We start from the raw sequence: 20,651 nt of genomic DNA on the forward strand, positions 1-20,651 counted from the left end.
AAATCTAGTTATGTGAAGCTGTCATAGCCTCAGTTTTTTAATGTTAAATCTTCAGAGTTTTTAAAGGAGTTTGGTTGAAGTTAACAGAATCATGACCCTAATGAACTTTACTCAAAGTGAGATTTACAAGAACTAAAACAATCATCGGATCAACAAGCAGTAACAATTATATACATTTAACAAATTAAATAATGATTAAAAAACAGATAATTTGAAATGCGTCAATGATAGTGAGTCTAAAAACCTAATTAATCTCCATTTAGTTTCTATTAATTAGAAACTAAAATATTCATTCACTGATCCATCAGTGGGTCATTAAAAAATGCCAATCAGACGTATTGATGAATTAAAAAAAAGTATATGAGTGCAAGTTGTCTAATAATAATAATAATTTAACAGTGTTGTGGATATTGAGTCATCTGTTGACACAAAGTAAACAATAACAATCATCACATTTTAACTTGAATGTTCACTTAAAATGTTGGATCTGAATTTAAAAGCTCAGTTCACTCAAACTACAAAGTGATGAACACATGATGAGAACATGTTTGTTCCAGGATGAATGATCACATGAAGACTCAGCTGGTGAGTGCCATCCATCTGCAGGAGGTGGAACTGCAGGAGAAACCTGCAGAGGACCAGCAGGGTACCAGGGTCTGCAGCGATGGTGAGTGAGATCAATAATCAATAAATCTGATCAACATCCCTCCAGATCACTGACATGACATGAAACGACACATCACACCTGTTACCACAAGGTGGCAGCAACATGTTGGACAACCGTGAACATGGGCCATACAAATCAAATTTGATTGATTGACAAGTCAGAGCCTGAACTTCTGTGTGTGTATTTGTTTGTCTTGCAGCTGATCCGACATTCACGGTTGAAGATGCTGTTGAAACCATCGGCTTTGGTCGTTTCCACATCCTCCTCTTCCTAATCATGGGGAGCTCAAATGTGAGTCACTAATTCGACACACATACACATACACACACACAAACACAAATACACACGTACACTCAGTGGTGTCAGAGAGCAGGTATCAGGTGTATGTCACATAATTTATTCACCTCAACTCACTGTGTGTGTGCGTGTGTGTAGATTGTTGAGGCGATGGAGATCATGCTGTTAGCCATCGTCTCTCCTGAGATTCGTTGTGAGTGGCGTCTGGACGACTGGCAGGTGGCGCTCGTCTCTACTGTGAGTTTTTTCTTTGATTGATTCGAGTGTGTGTAGACTTTCCTACCATTTTTTTAAATGTTCATTTCGTTGGGTTGAATATCAAAGGATATTGTGCCGGTTTCGACGTGTCGTTGTGACGCCCAGTACTGGACATACACGTGTGTGTGTTTTCTCTCAGATGGTGTTTCTTGGTTTCATGGTTTGTGGCGTTCTCAGTGGATACGTCGCCGACAGATACGGACGCTGGAAGGTCAAACACGTCTCAGTATTTTCACACACGCATTATGTTTGGCCGCACCATGTGTATATATGTGTGTGTGTGTGTGTGTGTGTGCGTGCAGGTGGTGTTTGGAGGCTTCGTGTGGAGCGCCTACTTCTCCCTCCTCACGTCCTTCGCTCCGTCGTACGGATGGTTCATTTTCTTGCGCAGCATGGTCGGCTGCGGTGTTGCAGGAGTGTCGCAGGGGTTAGCTGATCAACACACACACACACACACAACTTTTCTTAAAATGTTTTACTAAGACGTTGACGAGAATCAAAGACTAAGTTAATTTGCTTCATTTTTCTTCTCTTTGAATTAACTGATTTATTCATTAATTGATTGATTTAAAAATGGTAACATTCACGTTAACATAAAGACTGATTACTTTTATTTAAATGACCATTTAAAAAATTCCAATTAAAGTTCTGTGAATTTAAACATTGTTTGAGGGGGAAAATGTGAAAAATGTAAATGTAGTTAATAAACCATTAAATAGTGGGAACCATTAAATTCATATTTTAAATTTGGTTGTGATTTCAGGTTCGTGTTGAAGACGGAGTTTATTCCAGCGAAGTATCGAGCGTACCTGCTGCCTCTGGCCTCCGTGAGTTTGAAGCCAAACATCACACCTGTGTCGTCAGGACGTATCCCAGCATGCTCTCTGTCTGTTTGTGTGTTAGATCTTCTGGATGATGGGCTCCATGCTCATCATCATCCTGGGGATGACGGTGGTTCCGACTCTGGGCTGGAGGTGGATGATCAGAATCTCTGTGGCTCCGAGTATCATCCTCATCTTCCTCTTCAAGGTCAGTCTTTCTTACCGCAGCTGTTTATATAAACATGTATATATAAAGTTAAATCTACCAGATCAAGTACTAACTGACCATCACATGAAAATAAATGTTAATGTTTGAAGTCATGGGATCAGAAACTGATTGTATGGATTTGTTTCAGTTTATACCAGAATCAGCTCGTTACAACGTGTCGGCAGGAAACGTCCAGGCCGCCGTTAAAACTCTGCAGTGGATCGCCAAAATGAACCGTGTATCACTTCCTCCAGGACGGCTTGTCGAGGCGGCTGAGGTTCGTTTAGAGGTTTAATAGTAATATAATGTTATTAAAGGTGTGTCAGGTTATTAGTAGATGTTGTTATTATTGCTATCTTATATATGTTTGTGTTTCAGGAAGAACGAGGTAGTTGGAGGATTCTGGTTAGTTCTACTTTCAGGAGAACGTCTTTACTGCTGTGGTATTCTTGGTAATGAAATTTAATTTATATATTTTACAGAAGAAGTTTATTTAAAACTAGTTTACCATATTTAATTATTTTTAATAAAAGTTTAAATATTGCCAGAGTCAATTGTTTATGGAGAGTTAAAATAATAAAACTACTTCTGTGACTCAAAGAAGAACAACACATCACACGTACTTACTTTTCTAGGCTTAAAGTCAAACACAGACTAGCTACGATACCACTCCTCAAGGTTGGATCTAGAGTGACGTAGCACCAGGGGCACAGCGGCTGCAGGTCGGCCGTGGAACTGCTGCGTGTAGTTCACACCGGCTGCGGTGCTACTGTCAGAGCTATTTTTACACATGGTTACCATTAAATAGCCATAATTAAACGACTACTGCCCATTACCTGAGGTTCTTTACGTCAAATTTGAATACAACTACAGCCTTTCTGAGATGTCTGGTAAATCTATACTACTTCCTTGTATGGAAGTTCTACTGTTCCCTAAATAAATACCAGTACCATAAAGTATGAAGCTGTGCATTTTCCACTAGTGCAACTGTTTCACAATAAAAACCTTTTAAAAAGAAAGGATTGGATTCAGTCAGAGCGCTCTTATTCTAAAGAAGCAGGCTACAGGAAGTGTTGCCAGTTTGTGAGATAAACAACCGATAAACATTGAAGCTGTTGAAGGATCGTTTCACGCTCTGTTCTGTGTGAACTGCAGAAAGTTGGCTGTTTAAACATAGTGATGGTTGTGATGTCACCTCTAAAACCTCTGCTTCAAAATGTATCTTACAGTTGACATTTATTTTGAAATAAGCATTTTAGACAAAAAGTATTTTTACTTCCCGTAGCTAAATAAATACAGGATCAGATTTTACTTTCTGAACTTTCGTCTTTCATCCGTCAGGTTTGTTGCATCCTTCGTGTACTATGGTTCGGTGCTGAGCAGTTCCGAGCTGTTGGAAAAAAACTTATTGTGTGTGACGGACGCTGACGGTGACCATCAGGTCAAACACCGCCAGGAGGGCGGACTGTGTTACTGCATCCCCTTTGGAATCAGTGACTACCAGACTCTGCTCATCAGCTGCTTGGGAGAGGTGGCATGTGAGTCAAAATGAGTTCAGACGAAGTCCAGGGCATCTCTAGGATGTTTCATTAGGACGGTCTCTCTAACCCTAACCCTGTCCCTAGTGATCCCATTAAACATCTGTCTGCTGAATGTGGTGGGACGGAGGAAGACTCTGACGGTGTTGCAGCTGCTTTCGGCCATTTTGTTCATGATGGTCAACATCTGCACCACCATGTAAGAACGTCACACTCTTCTCTGCTTATCTAGTCTGACTGTCCAGGTTTATGAGGACAACGGTCTAGTCTGTCCTTCTGTCTCTGTCTCTAGGTTTGGCTTCACAGTGCTGCTGTTCCTGTTGCGTTCTCTGGTCTCTATGAACTTTAATGTGATTTACATCTACACGGCTGAGGTTTGTCCACACTAGTTCTACTGCTGTTTTTTACTCGGTTGTTTTTGGTTGATTGGGTCTCAGGACACGTTGGTTTTGGTTCCTCAGGTGTATCCGACAGTGGCTCGGTCTCTGGGGATGGGTTTCTGTACGTCCTTCAGTCGAATTGGAGGAATGATCGCACCGTTTATGGCTCAGGTGGGTCGAGGTTTGAGATAAAGAGAATTTCTCTAACAGCTAAAGTCAGCATAATTATTACAATAATCCATTGAATGTGGTGCGTTCAGGTGTTGATGTCTCAGTCGGTGATTCTGGCACTCAGTCCGTTTGCTGTGACTTGTGTCATCTGTGCGGCGCTAAACTTTCTGCTGCCGTTTGAAACTAAAGGACGAGCGCTGCTGGTGAGAAACTCTTTTTATAAACTTTGTTTCGTATTTTTTCCTGAACACACATTCAAGTAATAATTCAATTTATTTATTCTTCCAGCAAAACTCTTGATGACGTCCAAGTGAAACGTCTGTTACTGTTTGTAATATTATTGTAAAGAAATTGTTTGTTACTGAGCTAAAGTGTTTTTGTTTAATTAAATTAATTTATTAATTCATAATAAAAAAAAACTATTATAGAACCGCTGCTGTTTCAGCTTCAAATATCAAATATCAAATATTTTATTCAAATACTTGTTAAAGACATTTTACATGAAATAAATGGGCTGTGTGTTAAATAGGATCATTAACAGTTAGGTTTTGGTTTATTGGAATCATATAATGGTTAATAGCAAATACTTGTATTAAAATATATTCTCAGTTCTTATTTGTTACCGAACTTTATACATATAAAGTTTTTTTCCCTATGTTTCATTGATTGTTCTGCAGATTGTTTATGTATTTATGTGTTACAATATAAATGAAATTGTACTTTATCAATGTTTAAGATGTTATTTGTGTAACTGTCAACAAAATTTCTATTTCGTGTTTATTTAGCCTGAAAAATGTTTGAATTGAATAATAAAAAGACAAAGATCAAACAGAAAAAAAAGATTAGTCAATTTCTGAAATAATTTCATCCAAAAATACACAAAATACATCTGTGACAATAGTAATAGTTTTTATTTACAATAATTGAATCTTCTTGTTTTGATGAATAATTGTTTATTGTATATAAATAACAAGTATTATTATTAATAACTAAACTGTAGGTTGAACAAGTTGTTTAGTTTTATCATCATCTTTATGACTTAATGAACAGAGACGACATGCTGCGTACTGTCTCTTTAAATTCAGGTGTTTGGTTCACCCAGAGCTGAGACTAGAACGTGTGGCGCTGGTGTGTGGAGACGCTGAAGATGAAGATGAAGATTATCTGCTCTGTTAATCTCATCACCTCAAATACCAGAGATTACTGTCTGTCCTCACGGGCGGGGCCTACTCTCCACTGACCCCGCCCCTTGTGTGTGTCTCTGTGTGTGTGGGTGTGAGTGATTAGTGTGGATTAAGCCGCAGCAGCTGAGGATTCAGGTGAACAACAGACGGCCGGCAGCTCTGAGACGTGAGTAAACACACACATTATTTATTGTTGTATAAATTGAGGTGTTACCATGACGACCTAACATGTAACTACGCAGCAGATGAAGTCAGAAATAATATTCAAACAAATCAGTTACACACACACATTCACACAGTGCATCAACTAGCAGCACCTCTTTTTCCCACCTGCTAACATGGAGAACTTTGTGGCCTATACAGCAGACAGCCACCAGGGGGTGATGGACGTGATGTGGCTTTACCTTTGGGAGCCGTCAAGTCATCCATCTTTATTTACAGTGTGCTCATGGACACATTTTTTAAGTTTATGAATGTTATCAGCTAACTGCTAATTAGCACAGACAGTAGTGGCCCCAGTCTGGAGCCCAGAGGAACTCCACACTGAACTCACACTAACACAATATGAAACAACATGATATCATGTTTACAGGAGGCAAGCTGGAGTCTGTCTGTGACATCATCAACAGGTGACGCCCTTCCCATGGTGCCCTGCTCCCCCCAGGGTCACCATGGGAGACGAGCCTTACCAAGAAAGTCGAGCTCACGAGCTGTTTGATGAGTTTGTGTCGGCGTCGACCTGCAGGGCGGTGCTGCAAACCTTCGGCCAGTTGTGTGAACATCTGCAGATGGACACCAGCACCGCGGAGAGGCCGCTGTACCGACCAATCAAATGCCGCCTCAATTACTGGAGGGCCAACGCTCTGTGGGCCAAGCTGGAACGAAGGGCCGCACAGCAGGAGTACCTGAGGGCCCGGGTCTGCAACAACACAACGGTACAGTCTAAAGAAGTTATTGCTGTTATAAACGTCATCGACATTATATACATTGTTTGACATTATATATTTTAAAGATGTAATAAAAGTTATACTGTTTCCTGTCTCTCTCTCTGATTGGTCAGTGTGTGATTATTGGGGCGGGGCCGTGCGGTCTGAGGACGGCGGTGGAGCTGAGCTTCATGGGAGCTCGGGTGGTGCTGCTGGAGAAGAGAGACTCGTTCTCCAGGAACAACGTTCTCCACCTGTGGCCCTTCACCATCCATGACCTGCGGGGCCTAGGCGCCAAAAAGTTCTACGGAAAGTTCTGCGCCAGCTCAATCGACCACATCAGTGAGTCAGTTATCTGCTACACATGTGACAACAGCATCTGGATCCGCTCATCAGCGCCACCTGTGTTCCTCTTCAGGTATCCGTCAGCTGCAGCTGGTCCTGCTTAAGGTCGCCTTACTCCTGGGGGTAGAAGTTCACGTCAATGTGGAATTTAAAAACCTGGTGGAGCCGCCGGACGACCAAAGACGCAGTGAGGAAGTTATTTTGATCAAGAGATGAGCTTTTTTTTGATGATCTGAATACAGAGTTCAGAGTTTCCTGTTCACCTTTCCAGAGGTCGGCTGGAGAATGGAGGTGAATCCAAAGTGTCATCCTGTTAATCATCTGGAGTTTGACGTCATCGTTGGAGCGGACGGACGCAGGAACACGCTGCCAGGTACAAAAACAGGAGTCAAGTTGTAATACGTTTCCACCTGAGACGAACAAAGTCGAGTTAAAGTGATACCGTCCTCTGATTGGACAGAGGAGCGTCCTCCTGACGTGTGTGATTAACAGGTTTCAGACGTAAAGAGTTCAGAGGGAAACTCGCCATCGCCATCACGGCCAACTTTAAAAACAGAAACACCAGCGCTGAGGCCAAAGTGGAGGAGCTCAGCGGGGTCGCCTTCATCTTCAACCAGAGGTTCTTCCAGGAGCTTCGACAGGAAACAGGTTTTAATTTATGCTTTATGATTAAATTCATGACAAAGATTTCGGTTACTGTTCTCACATATGAGTGTTTCAGGGATCGACCTGGAAAACATTGTCTACTACAAAGACGACACTCACTACTTTGTGATGACAGCAAAGAAACGGAGTCTGTTGGAGAAAAGAGTTATTCTACAGGTACACAAAACACACTGAGGACTGACACATCCACTTGGTGGCGTCACAACCATCACACGAGTGTTGACAGCCACGGAATCTGAAAAAGATATTCAGAAAAGTTCAACTTCAAACATCAGAGAGGAATCGTTAAAACCAGGCATGTCTGAAATAAAATAAAACATTTTCCTCTGTCAGGACTTTGCTGACACTGAGCAGCTCCTCTCACGGGGGAACGTGGACCATCATGCACTGCAGGTGTACGCCCGCGAGGCTGCCAACTTCTCCACTAATCACCAGCTGCCGTCTCTAGACTTCGCCGTGAACCACTATGGTAAGCCAGACGTCGCCATGTTTGACTTCACCTGCATGTACGCATCTGAGAACGCCGGCATGATCCGACAACGCCAGGGACACCAGCTACTTGTCACACTGGTGGGGGACAGCCTGCTGGAGGTGAGACAGGTTTCTGGCAGAGGTGAGGCAGGTGGAGGGATAGCAAGTGTGTAAACCTGTCTGTCTGTTTCTCTGCCCCTGCCCCCCTCAGCCCTTCTGGCCAATGGGAACAGGTGTAGCTCGTGGTTTCCTTGCGGCTCTAGATTCAGCTTGGATGATCAGGAGCTGGTCTCAGGGCGGAGCTCCGCTGGATGTCCTGGCTGAGAGGTGAGAGGACCACACACACACGTACACCAAACACACATGGACACCACACACGCACCTGGGATCCACACGGACACACACACTACTCAACACCACACTCACACACCTGGACACCACACACCTGGACACCACATACACACCTGGACACGACACACCTGGACAACACACACACCTGGACACCAAACTCTCACACATGGAAACCACACACCCACAACACTCACCTGGCGACATCTCTTGTCTTTCAGAGAGAGTTTGTATCGTCTCCTCCCTCAGACGACTCCAGAGAACATGCAGAAGAACATCAGTGTTTTCTCTGTGGATCCAACGACACGCTACGTCAATGTCAACACACACCGTATCACACCTGACCAGGTACACGTATACAAACACACACATACACATACAGAGTCATCTGACCACACAACCAGCCAATCTCATCATTGGATGATGTGGTTTCAGGTGAGACACCTGCTGGACACTGGAGAAGAGGCGTCGCTTAATGCAAACTGGGGTGACATCATCCATACGCCTTCGCCCAGGACACTCGGAGAGGGTGATGTATTTAAACACCTCCCACTTTAAGATCACCCACCCTCAAGAACAGCCACCTCCCATCAGCAACAAAATCCCCCAACTTCACACTAACTCCTCCAGCCTACCTGTTGATTTAATTCGATTTTAATTGGTCCTGTGTCTGGTTGCCGTCTGACAGACTCCGTGCCACAGACCAATCAGCTGCTGTCGTGGTGTCAGGAGCAGACGCGTGGTTACCGTGGCGTAGCTGTGACTGACCTGACTACTTCTTGGAAGAGCGGCCTCGCTGTGTGTGCTGTCATCCACCGATGTCGGCCCGAGCTCATGTAAAGATAATTAATGTTAATAATTCATTATAGCTAAAAATTGTTGATTGATCCTCTGAAATCTCTAGAACATTTGCCGTCATTGACAGAACGCTGATTTACTTCCTGTTTGTCCTCAGAGACTTTGACGCTCTCGATGAGTCGTCAGTAGAAGAAAACACTCGTCTGGGTTTTGATGTCGCAGAACAACAGTTGGGGATTTCTCCTTTGATGACGGTGGAAGAGATGTTGTCAGTCGGAGAACCGGACTCTCTGTCTATGGTCGTTTACCTGAGTCAGTTCTACCAGCTGCTCAAAGATTCACCGCCCTCTGCTGGTGAGTGCACCACACTGCGCTCCGAAAAACTGTTTATCTACAGGGGGGGTGTCCAAACTACGGCCCGTGGGCCATCTGCGGCCCGCCATCCATTTTAAATTGGCCCGCCTCAAAATAAAAAAAAAAAGGCTTAAACTAACAATTTTATTAGCACTTAAATGGCACTTAATTATAGCACTTTGTGGTTTTCCTCTATTTTTGAAGAAATTGTACTTTCTTGATTCTTGTTGTTCTGGGTTTGTACCCTTGAATGCACTTATTGTATTCAAGGGTATCCAAAGTGTAAATCACTTTGGATAGCATCAGCTAAATGAAATGTAATGTGATGGACTATGGCCCACTGTTTTGCAGCTGTCCCTCAGAACGGGCGTCATGAGTGGCTCGGGATAAAAAGCTTGGACACCCCTGATCTACAGGAATGAGTCGGAAACTCACAACAACAGATTATTAAACCAGAACATATTAAAATGAACACCCAATTATTATATTATTATTATTATAGAATATTTGCTGCCATCATTTATAATCAATACACTGATATTGTTTCATTATAACACGTAAGAACTGAAACCCGATGGTGGTTTTCTCTCTCAGTTGTCAGAGCTGCTCATTGTTGAACTGTTGGTTTGTTTATAGTCTTTAAGGTGTTAATATGTAAAGAGCCTTAACACAATGTATATTATGATTTGCTGCTATATAAATAAAATTGAATTGAATCTGCTCTAGGACACACTCCCCCCTGCTGGTGAAACTGCAGGTTATCAGATTGATCAAAACAATTGACCCAAATAGACAAATGTTTAAATAACATGAGTCAGAAGAAGAAAAGGAATCAAATTAAAAACTAATTAATATAAACCAACAATTAAATTAGCAAACAAATAAGATAAAATGAAAAAGAGTCTAAATATGTAAAAAATAAAAAAACTGCATTAAATGGTCTTGTTGTTTCAGGATGTTTGAGTCGGAGCTCAGATCTGAGGTCAGCGCTCGTCACTCCTGTCTCCCTCCTCAGTCGACTTGGACACAGTCCGTCCAGGAAATCGAACCCAAAGGTTCTGTCTGTTTGAATGTTTATAACTTTATTAACAGTGTTTAACATTCAGCTGAACGCAGCCTCTGTGTCAACAGGAGCTAAGAGACGCTGCAGGTAAAAGGAGGAAGACCAGTGGACTGAGTGAAGAGCAGCAGGAGGTCAGGTTTGAAGTCTTCTTCCACACAATTAAAACCTAAAATTATATATATATATATATATATATATCGAGGTGTTATTTTTTCAGGTTGCCATCCCTACGTTCGTAACAAAAAGAGAAATCCTCAGATGTTCGACGACTTCAGATCATTTTTAAAGGTCCGAACCTGACGTTTCCTTTTATCCTCCCTATTCATGTGACCCTAACCCTAACGGCGGCGTCGACGGACAGGTGTGCGAGAACGTGTCTTTGTGCATGTCCACTGGATCCAGAGTTCGTCTCATGGCCAATCAGCTGCAAGCAAAGCTGGACCAGACGTTATCTTCTTCAGCTTCACCTCACCGGGTGTGTTCAGAGACTTTTCTGATTAATAATTAAGTGACGTTGGGTCGTTGTCAACAACAACATTCCTTGATTGGCTTATAGTTGTGGAATGTTCCTTTTAAAGACCTTTATGGACAGTTTGTTCCAGCAGAACTCGGAGGATGGAAATTTAAATAAATGCGTGTTTGTATCATTTCTGTTGTTGACCAGCAGGGGGAGGTGTTGTCCAGTGTCCATCCAGCCTCAGAGTCTGCGGATGCTGCTGCCCAGCCGTCCTCATGGAGACCGGTAAAGTCTAGGAGCAGTAGAGATGGTTAAAGATTTAGGATTTTTTTCATATAAAACTCCAGCAGAAGTTCAATGACTATAAAGGTACTTGAGTCCACAAAACACTTCTGCAGTTTCAGGGGTCAACCGTCAGAGCAGAATCTGATGCAGCTGAAGTAACTTGTGACCAAAGCTTCAGACATAATTAAAAAACATAACATGTCTCCATACTGCTCCTGCTGTCATCACGTGTCCACAAGCCCCGACATTCATTTTCCACAAGTAACAAGGTCATTTACACCATCAACATGTAGAACAGACAAGTCAAACTCAAGGCCCGGATATAATTGTACCACGGGCCGAAAGTGACCTGCGGTGAAATTATATCCGGCCCACGATAAAATATCATATGTCAATCTTAACTGGCCTGCCGAGAAATAGGACGCACACTTTTTTGGGGGGGAAACTCCATAGATTGCCACGGTGCGCCATGCCCGGCTAGACGCACATGGAGCGAGAGGTTCTCTCCACTCATCTCACTTGCAGAGTATTTAATGATATTAAATAATTTTTCCAGCGTTCCAGAGAACCAAGTGCCTTAACCGTCAAGTTCACCGTGACTCTCAGGCTTATCTCTCTATATTTTTCCTTCCTCCTATCTCCATCTCCCTCCGGCCTGAGAGCCAGGCGGCATGCACAGGCTCCACTAGCCGAGGAGCGGAGCGAGCCGGACACCATTGATTTAGAACAAGTAAAATATGTTAGATCATAGAGAACATGTTTTATATGTTTTAAAATGTTCAAAGTGATCTATCATGTTTAACATGACCAGCCAACGTTCAATGTATGAAACTAAACATGTCTCTGATTTGATCAGATATATCAACGATTTTCTATGATTTATAACTCCAGGATTTTACAAGGATTGTACATGATATTTGGCCTTTCAAATATTTTTCTATGATAATCCTTGTGTGTCTCTACAGAGAAAACGAACTCTCCAACAGGAACAGATGAGTTTCCGATTCAAAGAGAAGATCAAGTGTCAGAGCGCCCTCATCAGGGACGAGCAGGTACCATGCTGCAGTGCATTCTGGGTGTCTCTGTTGTGTTTGTCACCTGTTCTCAAAAGAGGTGGAAACGATGAACTCTAACCTGGACTTAGTGGGCGTATCATGGTCGTTTGTGTTTTATTGTTGAGTCTTCAGGGCAGAAAGTTTTATATCAGAGACGAGTTGAGATCAGCCTGAAGCTGCTCATGTCTTTTCAACCAGAGTCACAGATTGTATTAAAATATCCTTCATATTCATATATGACAACATCAAATAACCTTTTCCGTTTGCATTTTTAGAAAGTAAGCTCGTTTAAAACAAGTGGGAAAGTAATGTTTAAAATGAATGTGATTATGTTAATTACTATTCGGTGTAATGTTGAGAAGAGAACTGATGGAAGGTTTGAAGGTTTGTGTCTATGATTAAAATATCTTGAACAACAAATCCGTTTTATCTTGTTTCTTCAAATTTCCACTGACGTGTTTCTTTTGTTCTTTTTTTTGTATCTTCAGTTTCCCGTCTGCTGCAGCGATGTCTGTTTCTTCTGTCAGCAGAGAGTCTACGTGATGGAGCGTCTGAGTGCTGAGGGCTTGTTCTTCCATCGCAGCTGTTTCCAGTGTGATTTCTGCAGCAGCTCACTCCGACTGGCGGCTTACACCTTCGACCAACACGCCGGTTAGTTTCACTCCTGAAAACACGTCATCGTTCGCATAAACTTGCAAATATTTCTTTCCCGGTTTGTAGTTTAGTTAAAATATTTTAATGAAACCCTAATGGGGGATACATTTTGACAATTGGTGTCCTCACTGAGATACAAGTACAAATGAAGGGTGTATAGTTTTATGTTCAATATGTGTAATGTTTGTTTGAGCTTCGGGATAGGGTGAGGGTTGAGCTCATTGGTCACATGGTGAGGGTTTGAAGTGTCACACGGGAACAATTTTAACATTCATGTAAAAACTACAGATCAGGCGCTACTGCATGTGTCCATCCTGACGCTGCACGGACATCTATCCTAATGCTGCATTCACTGTCTCAGGGAAGTTTTACTGTCTCCATCACTACGACTGTTGTCTGAACACCACCACGGCGAAGAGGAGGCCGACGGCGTCTGACAGATCAGCTTCACACCGAACATCTGTGGTAAGAACGCACAATGTTTTCTGACACTGTGAACAAATGAAAGTTAAAAGAATTTAAATATGTTAGAATGTTAGAGCCGCTGCTCCTTTACTTAGAAAGGAGTCAGCTGAGGTGGTTCGGGCATCTGGTAAGGATGCCCACTGGGCGCCTCCCTTGGGAGGTTTTTCAGGCACGTCCAGTGGGGAGGAGACCTCGGGGAAGACCCAGGACTAGGTGGAGAGATTATATCTCAACACTGGCCTGGGAACGCCTCGGGATCCCCCCGTCAGAGCTGGTCAATGTGGCCCGGGAAAGGGAAGTCTGGGGCCCCCTGCTTGAGCTGCTCCCCCCGCGACCCGACCCCGGATAAGCGGATGACGATGAGTGAGAGTGAGAATGACTGAATGGTCACTGTAAAGTGTTTTGACTTAAATTTTCTATAAAAATAACATTATCTACATAGAGTTTTTTAACTTCATTGGTCTCCTTACAATATGTATATATATATATAATGCTTATAAAAATAATTCACCCCCCTTGGATGTTTCACCCTTTGTTGCTTTTAAACATGAAATCAAGGTCAATATAATTTGGCTTTTTTGACAAGAATTTGCAAAAAAGCTTCTTTCATGTCAAAGTTAAAAAAGATTTTTACAAAATAATGTCAATTAATTAAAAATTATATAGTGTAAAATAAGTGTTTGCATAAACATTCGACCCCTTTAAAGTGACTGACCTAATTCAACAGAGGTCAAGCGAGTTAATGCCAGCAGTGTCCCAGTTAGTGAAATGGAGATCGCCTGAGTGCAGTTGATGTGTGTAGTATAAATGCATCTGTGTCTGGGAGGTCGAGTCTCTGGTTCATCAGTTTTCATGCTACAATTGCAACATGAAAACAAAAGAACACTCCAAGCAACTCAGAGAAAAGATCATTGAAATGTATAAATCAGGAGGTGGCGACAAAGATTTCTAACTCACTGGACATCCCACAGAGTTCAGTTAAATCCATCTTTGTTTAAATCTGCCTAGAGCCGGCCGTCCGAGGAACCGGGCAGGAAGAAGACTGGTTGGGGGGGGGGGGGCACCAAGACACCTACAACCAATTTCAAGGAGTTAAAGCTTCAGTGGCTCAGATGGGAGAGAGTGGACATACAACTGGTGCCCGGGTTCTTCACTATTCAAAGCTATATGTGAGAGCGGCAAAGAGATGGCAACTGTTGAAAAAAGCTCATACGAAATCCCAACTGAAATTCGCCCAAAAGCACGTGGGAGGCTCCGAGGTCACTAGAAGAAGCTACACTGCATATCACCACAAACACACCATTTCCACCGTGAAGCATAGTGGTGGCAGCACCAAGAACTGACCTGAAGGGGGGGAATATGGATGCAATCATTATATTTACCTTATATATTTGTAATCAAATGACATTATTTTGTAAAAAATCTGTATCCACTTTGTTGTAGAAGAGGTTGTTTTTGCAGACTCTTGTCAAAAAAGCCAAATCATGTTGATCATGATTTCATGTATAAAAGAAACAAAAGGGTGAAACATCCAAGGGGGTGAATACTTTTTATATGCATTGTATATAGGGTTAGGGTTAGGTATATATATATAGTGATGTGGAAATGCATCGATACAGTGACTAAACATTATCGATTACATTTTTCTGCTACATCCATTTTTTTATCGCCTTCCCACCGCTGAATAATTCTGACACCGCTGCTTCAGGACAGACGCACATTAAAGTTCCAGTCCGCATGTTTAAACCTGCTACACAACACGAGAGGATGTGACGCGCACAGTCACGACATCAGGGTTAAAGTGAGCTGAACGATCCAGAGACATGAAACATCATCGATTTGATAACTTAATACATGTGATATAAGTTTTTGTGAACAGGGACATAGACGAGCAAACACACACACACACGTTTGAATGTCAGTGTTGAGAGCACAGACCACTGTCCTTGGTGAGTGTGCATGTGTACGTTATTCATCAGTGGATCTGTGTCATGATGAATAGTTTGATTCAGGGGGGGGTGTTGTTTTGTTGACAGGCGTCTCAGGGCTCAGGCCCGTCCCTCCCCTCCTCTGACTCTCAGGACTGGGCGGAGCGTCGCCGCTCGTCAGGTGAGCGCTTGAAACCCGCATGGTCGTTTCTAGATTTCTTCTAGATATGCCAGCTGTTCCCTCGGAGCCTCACTCTGGAATCACTGTGCTTTAGTGTGTGTGTGTCTGTGTGTGTGTGTGTGTGTGTTTGCGGCCGTGCTGGCGTGTTTGCAGAAGTTTCTGTGATGGCGGCGATGCCCGAGAGAATCGAGCTCGAAAACTGCAGACGAAGCTCGACCGAGGCGGGGCTTTGCGAGGAGGCGGAGCTCCATGAGATCTCAGAGGAGACGTTGAATCAGTTCAACCTGAATCTGGAGCAGAAACAGGAAGTGAGGTCAGAGACAAGTAGAATCCAACTAAACTTTCAACTGTTACATTAAAATATCTCGCAAACTGTCATTTACTGAAACCATCGATTTTCCATACATGGCATTTCATTTTCATCATCCTGCTCTTCATCTTCTTCTCTGTATTTGTGTTTTCAGTTCAGAGTCTGGGAGCGATCAGGAAGAGGATCAAGGAGGTCATGTGACCTCAGTGGACGTCAGCGCGTCATTGAGGGAAACTCTACATCACCTCCTCAGCAGAAACGGGGATGAAGAGGAGTATTATGACGAAGGCAGTGAGGTGGAGAACAGTGAGTTTCACATCTGTCCTTTGTTTCTGTGTGTTGTGTATGTCTCCCCCTGTTGGTAGAGTGTGAGTACACTCAAGTGTAAAACAGGTCCGAACCAATTCAACATCTTATTAAACTAAATCTTAACCTTAACCTAACCCTTCATATATAGCTAGATACATACTTACTTTTATTGAACAATATTCTGGTTTTTATTCTATGATTCTGTCAATCATTAAATATTAATGGATGTAAATATGAAGCATTAATCACCCCTCCCACCTCAGGGGAGAAGCTTTTTAACCCCGTCCCTCAGAGCATCTCCTCAGTGGCTGGAAGTGACATCACAGGGTCTGAAACACCTGTGGAGCCTTATTCCACACTTTCATCATTGACTCCGCCCCCTGGTTCCACTCCCTCCACCGCTTCCTTTATCACCATACCTGACTCCACCCACTATGACGGTAGAGACACTGTGGCCTCAATGGAAACAGTCGGTCAGCAGCTTGTGCCCCGACAGTGGGGCTCATTCGATGACATCAGCCCTGAACTACCACCGAAGAAACCTCTCCCCCAATATGAAACATGGGCGTGGTCAGAAGAAGCAGAGGCAGGGTTTGATGAGGAGGTAGAGACGGAAAGGGGGAGGAGGAGACATCACCTCTCCAACCCTCTGCAGGGCCTCCTCCAGCTGAAGGGGCTCAAGGAGGCTCCGCAGCCTGGACAGATGGAGATGGAAGGAGGCGGAGCCAGAGCTCTGTGGAGGGCGGTGTTCTCCGGAAACAAGGAAAAGAAGAGGGGCTGGACTTCACCTCCAGTAAAGACAAAGGTTACAGCCAATCAGAGGAGAGCTACAGGTGATGATGTCATAATCACACATTTAGAAAGACGGCGGTCTTTGTGATGATGTTATAATCGTACTTCCTGTCTCCAGATATGAGAGGAAGTCTGACTGAAGAGTCAAATCTGGAGTCATCAGCGCTGCTGCAACGATGTTCGCTAAAACCCAGGAGCAACGTAAGCAACCAACCAATCAGAATACAACCAATCAAAATACAATAAATTGATGATGTCTGTTGTGTGTAGCTGCGTCTGGAGGTGTTCGATCTCACGTCTGAAATTCACCGAGTCACAATAACGGAAGAGGAGGAACAGGAGGTGATCAATATGTGATGGATGGGTTATGATATATACATGTTGTGATTGACAGGTGTTGTGACGTACACGTTATTTAGACCTGATGGTTTTTAAATCACATTGACTGGTTTTGTCTTTCTTCTTCCTGCGTCTCAGCCGTTGTATGTTCCACATGCTCTGGCTTTCAAACGATCATACGCCATCAAGGTAATGAGGCATGTTGTTGGTCTCTAACGTCCTGGTGTCTGTCCACTCATCTAAAGTTTGTGTTGTTCCAGAGACACTCTGGGAGGGACAGACTCCCCCTGCAGGACGCTGATGGACAATCCTCTTGTCCCACTGAGGTTGTCGGGGTCATAGTTGAGCCGAAGGAGCCGTCCAGTCTGAGCGTGAAGGAGGCCTTGTTCCACAGGGGGCGAGAGGACGAAGACCTGGACACGAAAATCACCAGACGAGTTCAGAGAGCCGCTCGACGACGAGCGAAACAGGAACAACAGAAGAGACTTCACAAGGCTCAGGTGAGTTTACCGGAGGAAAAAAGGTTCATCTGATGACAAGAGGTACAACTGACGACAGACACGTCCCTGTGTTATAAATAAAGTTGTTTGTGTTTTAGATGATCCAGAGACGTCTTCAGCAGGTTGAACAGAAACAAAGAGAACTGGAGGAGAAAGGAGTGATGGTGGAGAAAGCGCTGAGAGGAGAGGCTGGTATATATATATATATATATATATATATATATATATATATATATATTTATAAAGATACACTGTGTACCCATTCAGGTTTACTCTACATCTATAAATATACACTGTTTATATACAAACATGTATACACTGTACTTATCAGATTACTATGGAGATTCTCTCGACTGTCAAGATGTCAACCTTCATCTCGGAGGTTAGTAACAAATATATATATTTTGTTAACTGTCTGTGTCCTTGTTTCTGACCTGTGTGTCTGTCTCAATCTGACCTGTCTGTCTCTCAGGGCTGGGTCGTGTGGAGAACCCGGTTCTGATGCTTCAGTGGTTCCAGCTCCTTCAGCAGAAGAATTCTTTGCTTCGATATGAATCGGAACTCCTCATATTGTGAGTATCTGACCTGTGGTGTGGTTCAGGCTCACCAGAGGGTGACCTGTGACCTGTGAACTGTGTTTCAGTGCTCGGGAGCTGGAGCTGGAGGATCGACAGAGTCGTCTGCAGCAGGAGCTCAGAGAGAAAATGGCAGTTGATGGTAAATTAACTTCAATTTTAATAAATATTTAAAAAATTGTGTCGCCGTTGTCGTTTTTGGGTTAGGTTTGGGTTTACTTTAAAGTAAGTGTAAAGACAGATTTCTTTGTAACTTGATTAGAGACTTTGAAGGTTTCTAATATTATAGGACAGATTATAATATCTGTCCTATAATGTATTATAATATCTGTCCTATAGCGCTAAATGGCTAAATGCTAATCAAGTGTTAAACTATAACCACTGCTCTGTGTCACTATACACCGCAAGACCCCAGGACATGCTTTTGTCTTAATAAAATAGACTGATCTTGGATTTGCTCCATGAGAGTCAGCTGTGTGCATGTGGGTCAGGTATAGTCTGTGTGTGTCCAACTCTTGTCACGGTTTTTTCTGAGTTTTAAATTGTATACTCTAACACGCTCTTGCTTAAGAGAACTCCCTCTTGGGATGTGTGTTGCTGTTGTTTGACTTGCTGCTGCTGTTCCTCAGACCAACTGAAGGGGGCGCAGCAGCTCCTGGAGGAGCGTATGATGTTGGGGGAGATGTTGGAGGTGGTGCAGCAGAGAGACTCTCTAGTGTCCGTGCTGGAGGAGCAGAGAAAGCTGCCAAAGGAACAGCAGGACCAGAACCTGGACCTTGGACTCAGCTGATCCTGGACCTGGTCTCAACATATCCAGGATCTCTTTATCCAGCTGAACTAAGCCAGACAACCCACAGTCAGGCTCTGTGGTGACATGATGCTGGTTTAAACTTGTTAAGTTAACTCATTTAGCTTTGGAAGTCTTCTTTGGAGTAGGTCCAGATCCCCCAGATATCATCCAGATAACAGTAGTATTGGGTTTTGTTTTTGTATCTGGAAGACAGTCTACTTCCAATCTGCCATGTGTATGTTTGGATATGTCCGTTACATGGTCTCTGGTTGAGGTTGTGTCTTGAGAGAGTGAGATCATGCATCACTGTGCCTTTTACATCGCCTCTAGCTCCTCCCACCATAAATTTCTATGCTGGCGTGGAGGTAAGCTACTCGACTCGCCAATTAAAGATGATTAAACCAACTGGCGTTTTCGTATTTATTCTACTCAGGTTACGTATACTTTGGGTTATTTTCCCTTTACAATAACTCTGCTTAGTCTTGTTGGGTGGGACCTTCCTCAGGGTGTTATTGCTTCCTATTATACCCTCCAATTAAAGTTTGCAAACCAGCTAGCAAGGCTTATTAATTGGGTCGTGACCACATACTCAGGAGTCTCCTCTTTGGGTCTTTGTCCTTTACGATGACTCTGTTTAACCTAGTCGGGTGGGGTATTACTGCCTGTTCTCTTATACACTTCCAAATTAAAGCTGATTTTTTTCTGATTCGGAATTTTATATTATAAAATGATTAGGGGTTAGGGGTTAGGGTTAGGTTTGGGTTAGGTTTAGGGTTCAAGGTTTTGATTTTTTTATTTGAATGGGGGTCTATTGTCTGTATATTTGGATTTTATGAGGAGGCTATGGAGACTTTGATTTTTTCTATACGCTGAAATTGTGTTGTGGTTATGGAAGGCCGGATGTATTGTTTGGGTGTGGGAGTAGTTTGGTTTAATGAGGTTATGGAGTCTGGTTGTTTGATGAGAGAATGTAGATATGAATGGAATTAATATGGGTTTGATTTCCGGGTTATTGGGAGGATGATTGGTTGTGGTCTCGGAGAGAGGGTTAGGGCCTAGGTTAGGGTTAGGGTTAGGATTAGGGTTTAGGTTCTGGGTTGAGTTAGGTTTAGGATTGGGGCCTAGGTTAGGGTTAGTAGGGTTAATAGGGTTAGGGTTAGGATTTAGGTACTGGGTTGGGTTAGGGTTAGGATTGGGGCCTAGGTTAGGGTTAGGGTTTAGGTTAGGGTTTGGGTTAGGGTTTGGGTTTGGGTTAGGGGTTAGGGGTTTAGGGTTAGGGGTTTAGGTTGGGGAAAATAAACCCACCTCCTTTAAAAAGGTGGTGGGAAGTGCACGGTCCTTCACTCCAGGAGGCTCCCTGGTCCCCATTTGTCACAGGTCCCGTGCTTTCAAACTAATACAGTAGTTATTACACGGTGTAATTACACATACGTGGACTGTTAAATGAACGAACTATTTACAAATGTACAATTTTAGGCTTAATTCTCTCCACTCGTCCGAGGGAGGGTTCGTTGCT

General features: G+C 43.2%; 2 protein-coding genes across 3 annotated transcripts in view; both read left to right on the forward strand.

Moving 5' to 3' along the window:
* Positions 1-5,131, forward strand: part of svopl (SVOP-like) — a 5,620-nt gene extending 489 nt beyond the window's left edge. Inside the window, exons 2-16 of one of the 2 annotated variants that reach the window (XM_062382865.1) lie at positions 558-667; positions 867-958; positions 1,103-1,201; positions 1,362-1,433; positions 1,525-1,649; positions 1,986-2,049; positions 2,126-2,251; positions 2,400-2,528; positions 2,634-2,656; positions 3,593-3,789; positions 3,877-3,988; positions 4,082-4,163; positions 4,251-4,340; positions 4,430-4,543; positions 4,629-5,131. In XM_062382865.1, the coding sequence (XP_062238849.1) occupies positions 558-667; positions 867-958; positions 1,103-1,201; positions 1,362-1,433; positions 1,525-1,649; positions 1,986-2,049; positions 2,126-2,251; positions 2,400-2,528; positions 2,634-2,656; positions 3,593-3,789; positions 3,877-3,988; positions 4,082-4,163; positions 4,251-4,340; positions 4,430-4,543; positions 4,629-4,640 (1,447 nt within the window). In that variant the 3' untranslated portion in view covers positions 4,641-5,131. Of the gene's footprint in view, positions 1-557; positions 668-866; positions 959-1,102; positions 1,202-1,361; positions 1,434-1,524; positions 1,650-1,985; positions 2,050-2,125; positions 2,252-2,399; positions 2,529-2,629; positions 2,704-3,592; positions 3,790-3,876; positions 3,989-4,081; positions 4,164-4,250; positions 4,341-4,429; positions 4,544-4,628 lie in introns of both variants that reach the window. The other variant, XM_062382864.1, reaches the window with a different exon arrangement.
* Positions 5,132-6,150: 1,019 nt separating this feature from the next.
* On the forward strand, positions 6,151-19,540 carry LOC133949076 (protein-methionine sulfoxide oxidase mical3a-like). Its single transcript, XM_062383225.1, has 32 exons — positions 6,151-6,459; positions 6,585-6,792; positions 6,869-6,982; positions 7,067-7,168; positions 7,288-7,443; positions 7,517-7,617; positions 7,795-8,052; positions 8,144-8,259; positions 8,502-8,628; positions 8,716-8,809; positions 8,969-9,116; positions 9,236-9,432; positions 10,387-10,487; positions 10,564-10,626; positions 10,857-10,970; positions 11,160-11,237; positions 12,203-12,289; positions 12,781-12,943; positions 13,308-13,411; positions 15,448-15,520; positions 15,674-15,833; positions 15,985-16,136; positions 16,403-16,972; positions 17,050-17,132; positions 17,202-17,273; positions 17,409-17,459; positions 17,531-17,770; positions 17,869-17,962; positions 18,102-18,152; positions 18,243-18,342; positions 18,414-18,487; positions 18,975-19,540. Exons 1-32 carry the CDS (start codon positions 6,196-6,198, stop codon positions 19,133-19,135), a joined length of 4,476 nt encoding a protein of 1,491 aa, XP_062239209.1. The 5' UTR covers positions 6,151-6,195; the 3' UTR covers positions 19,136-19,540.
* Positions 19,541-20,651: the final 1,111 nt, after the last annotated feature.

Source organism: Platichthys flesus, chromosome 23 (genome assembly GCF_949316205.1).
Source record: "Platichthys flesus chromosome 23, fPlaFle2.1, whole genome shotgun sequence".
Lineage (NCBI taxonomy): Eukaryota > Metazoa > Chordata > Actinopteri > Pleuronectiformes > Pleuronectidae > Platichthys > Platichthys flesus.

Coding starts and splice junctions, on each gene's coding strand:
- LOC133949076 (XM_062383225.1), top strand. CDS start 6,196: ATGGGAGACGAGCCTTACCAAGAAAGTCGAGCTCACGAGCTGTTTGAT. Junction 16,973..17,049: donor CAATCAGAGGAGAGCTACAG/GTGATGATGTCA, acceptor TCCTGTCTCCAG/ATATGAGAGGAAGTCTGACT. Junction 17,771..17,868: donor AGAGACTTCACAAGGCTCAG/GTGAGTTTACCG, acceptor TTTGTGTTTTAG/ATGATCCAGAGACGTCTTCA.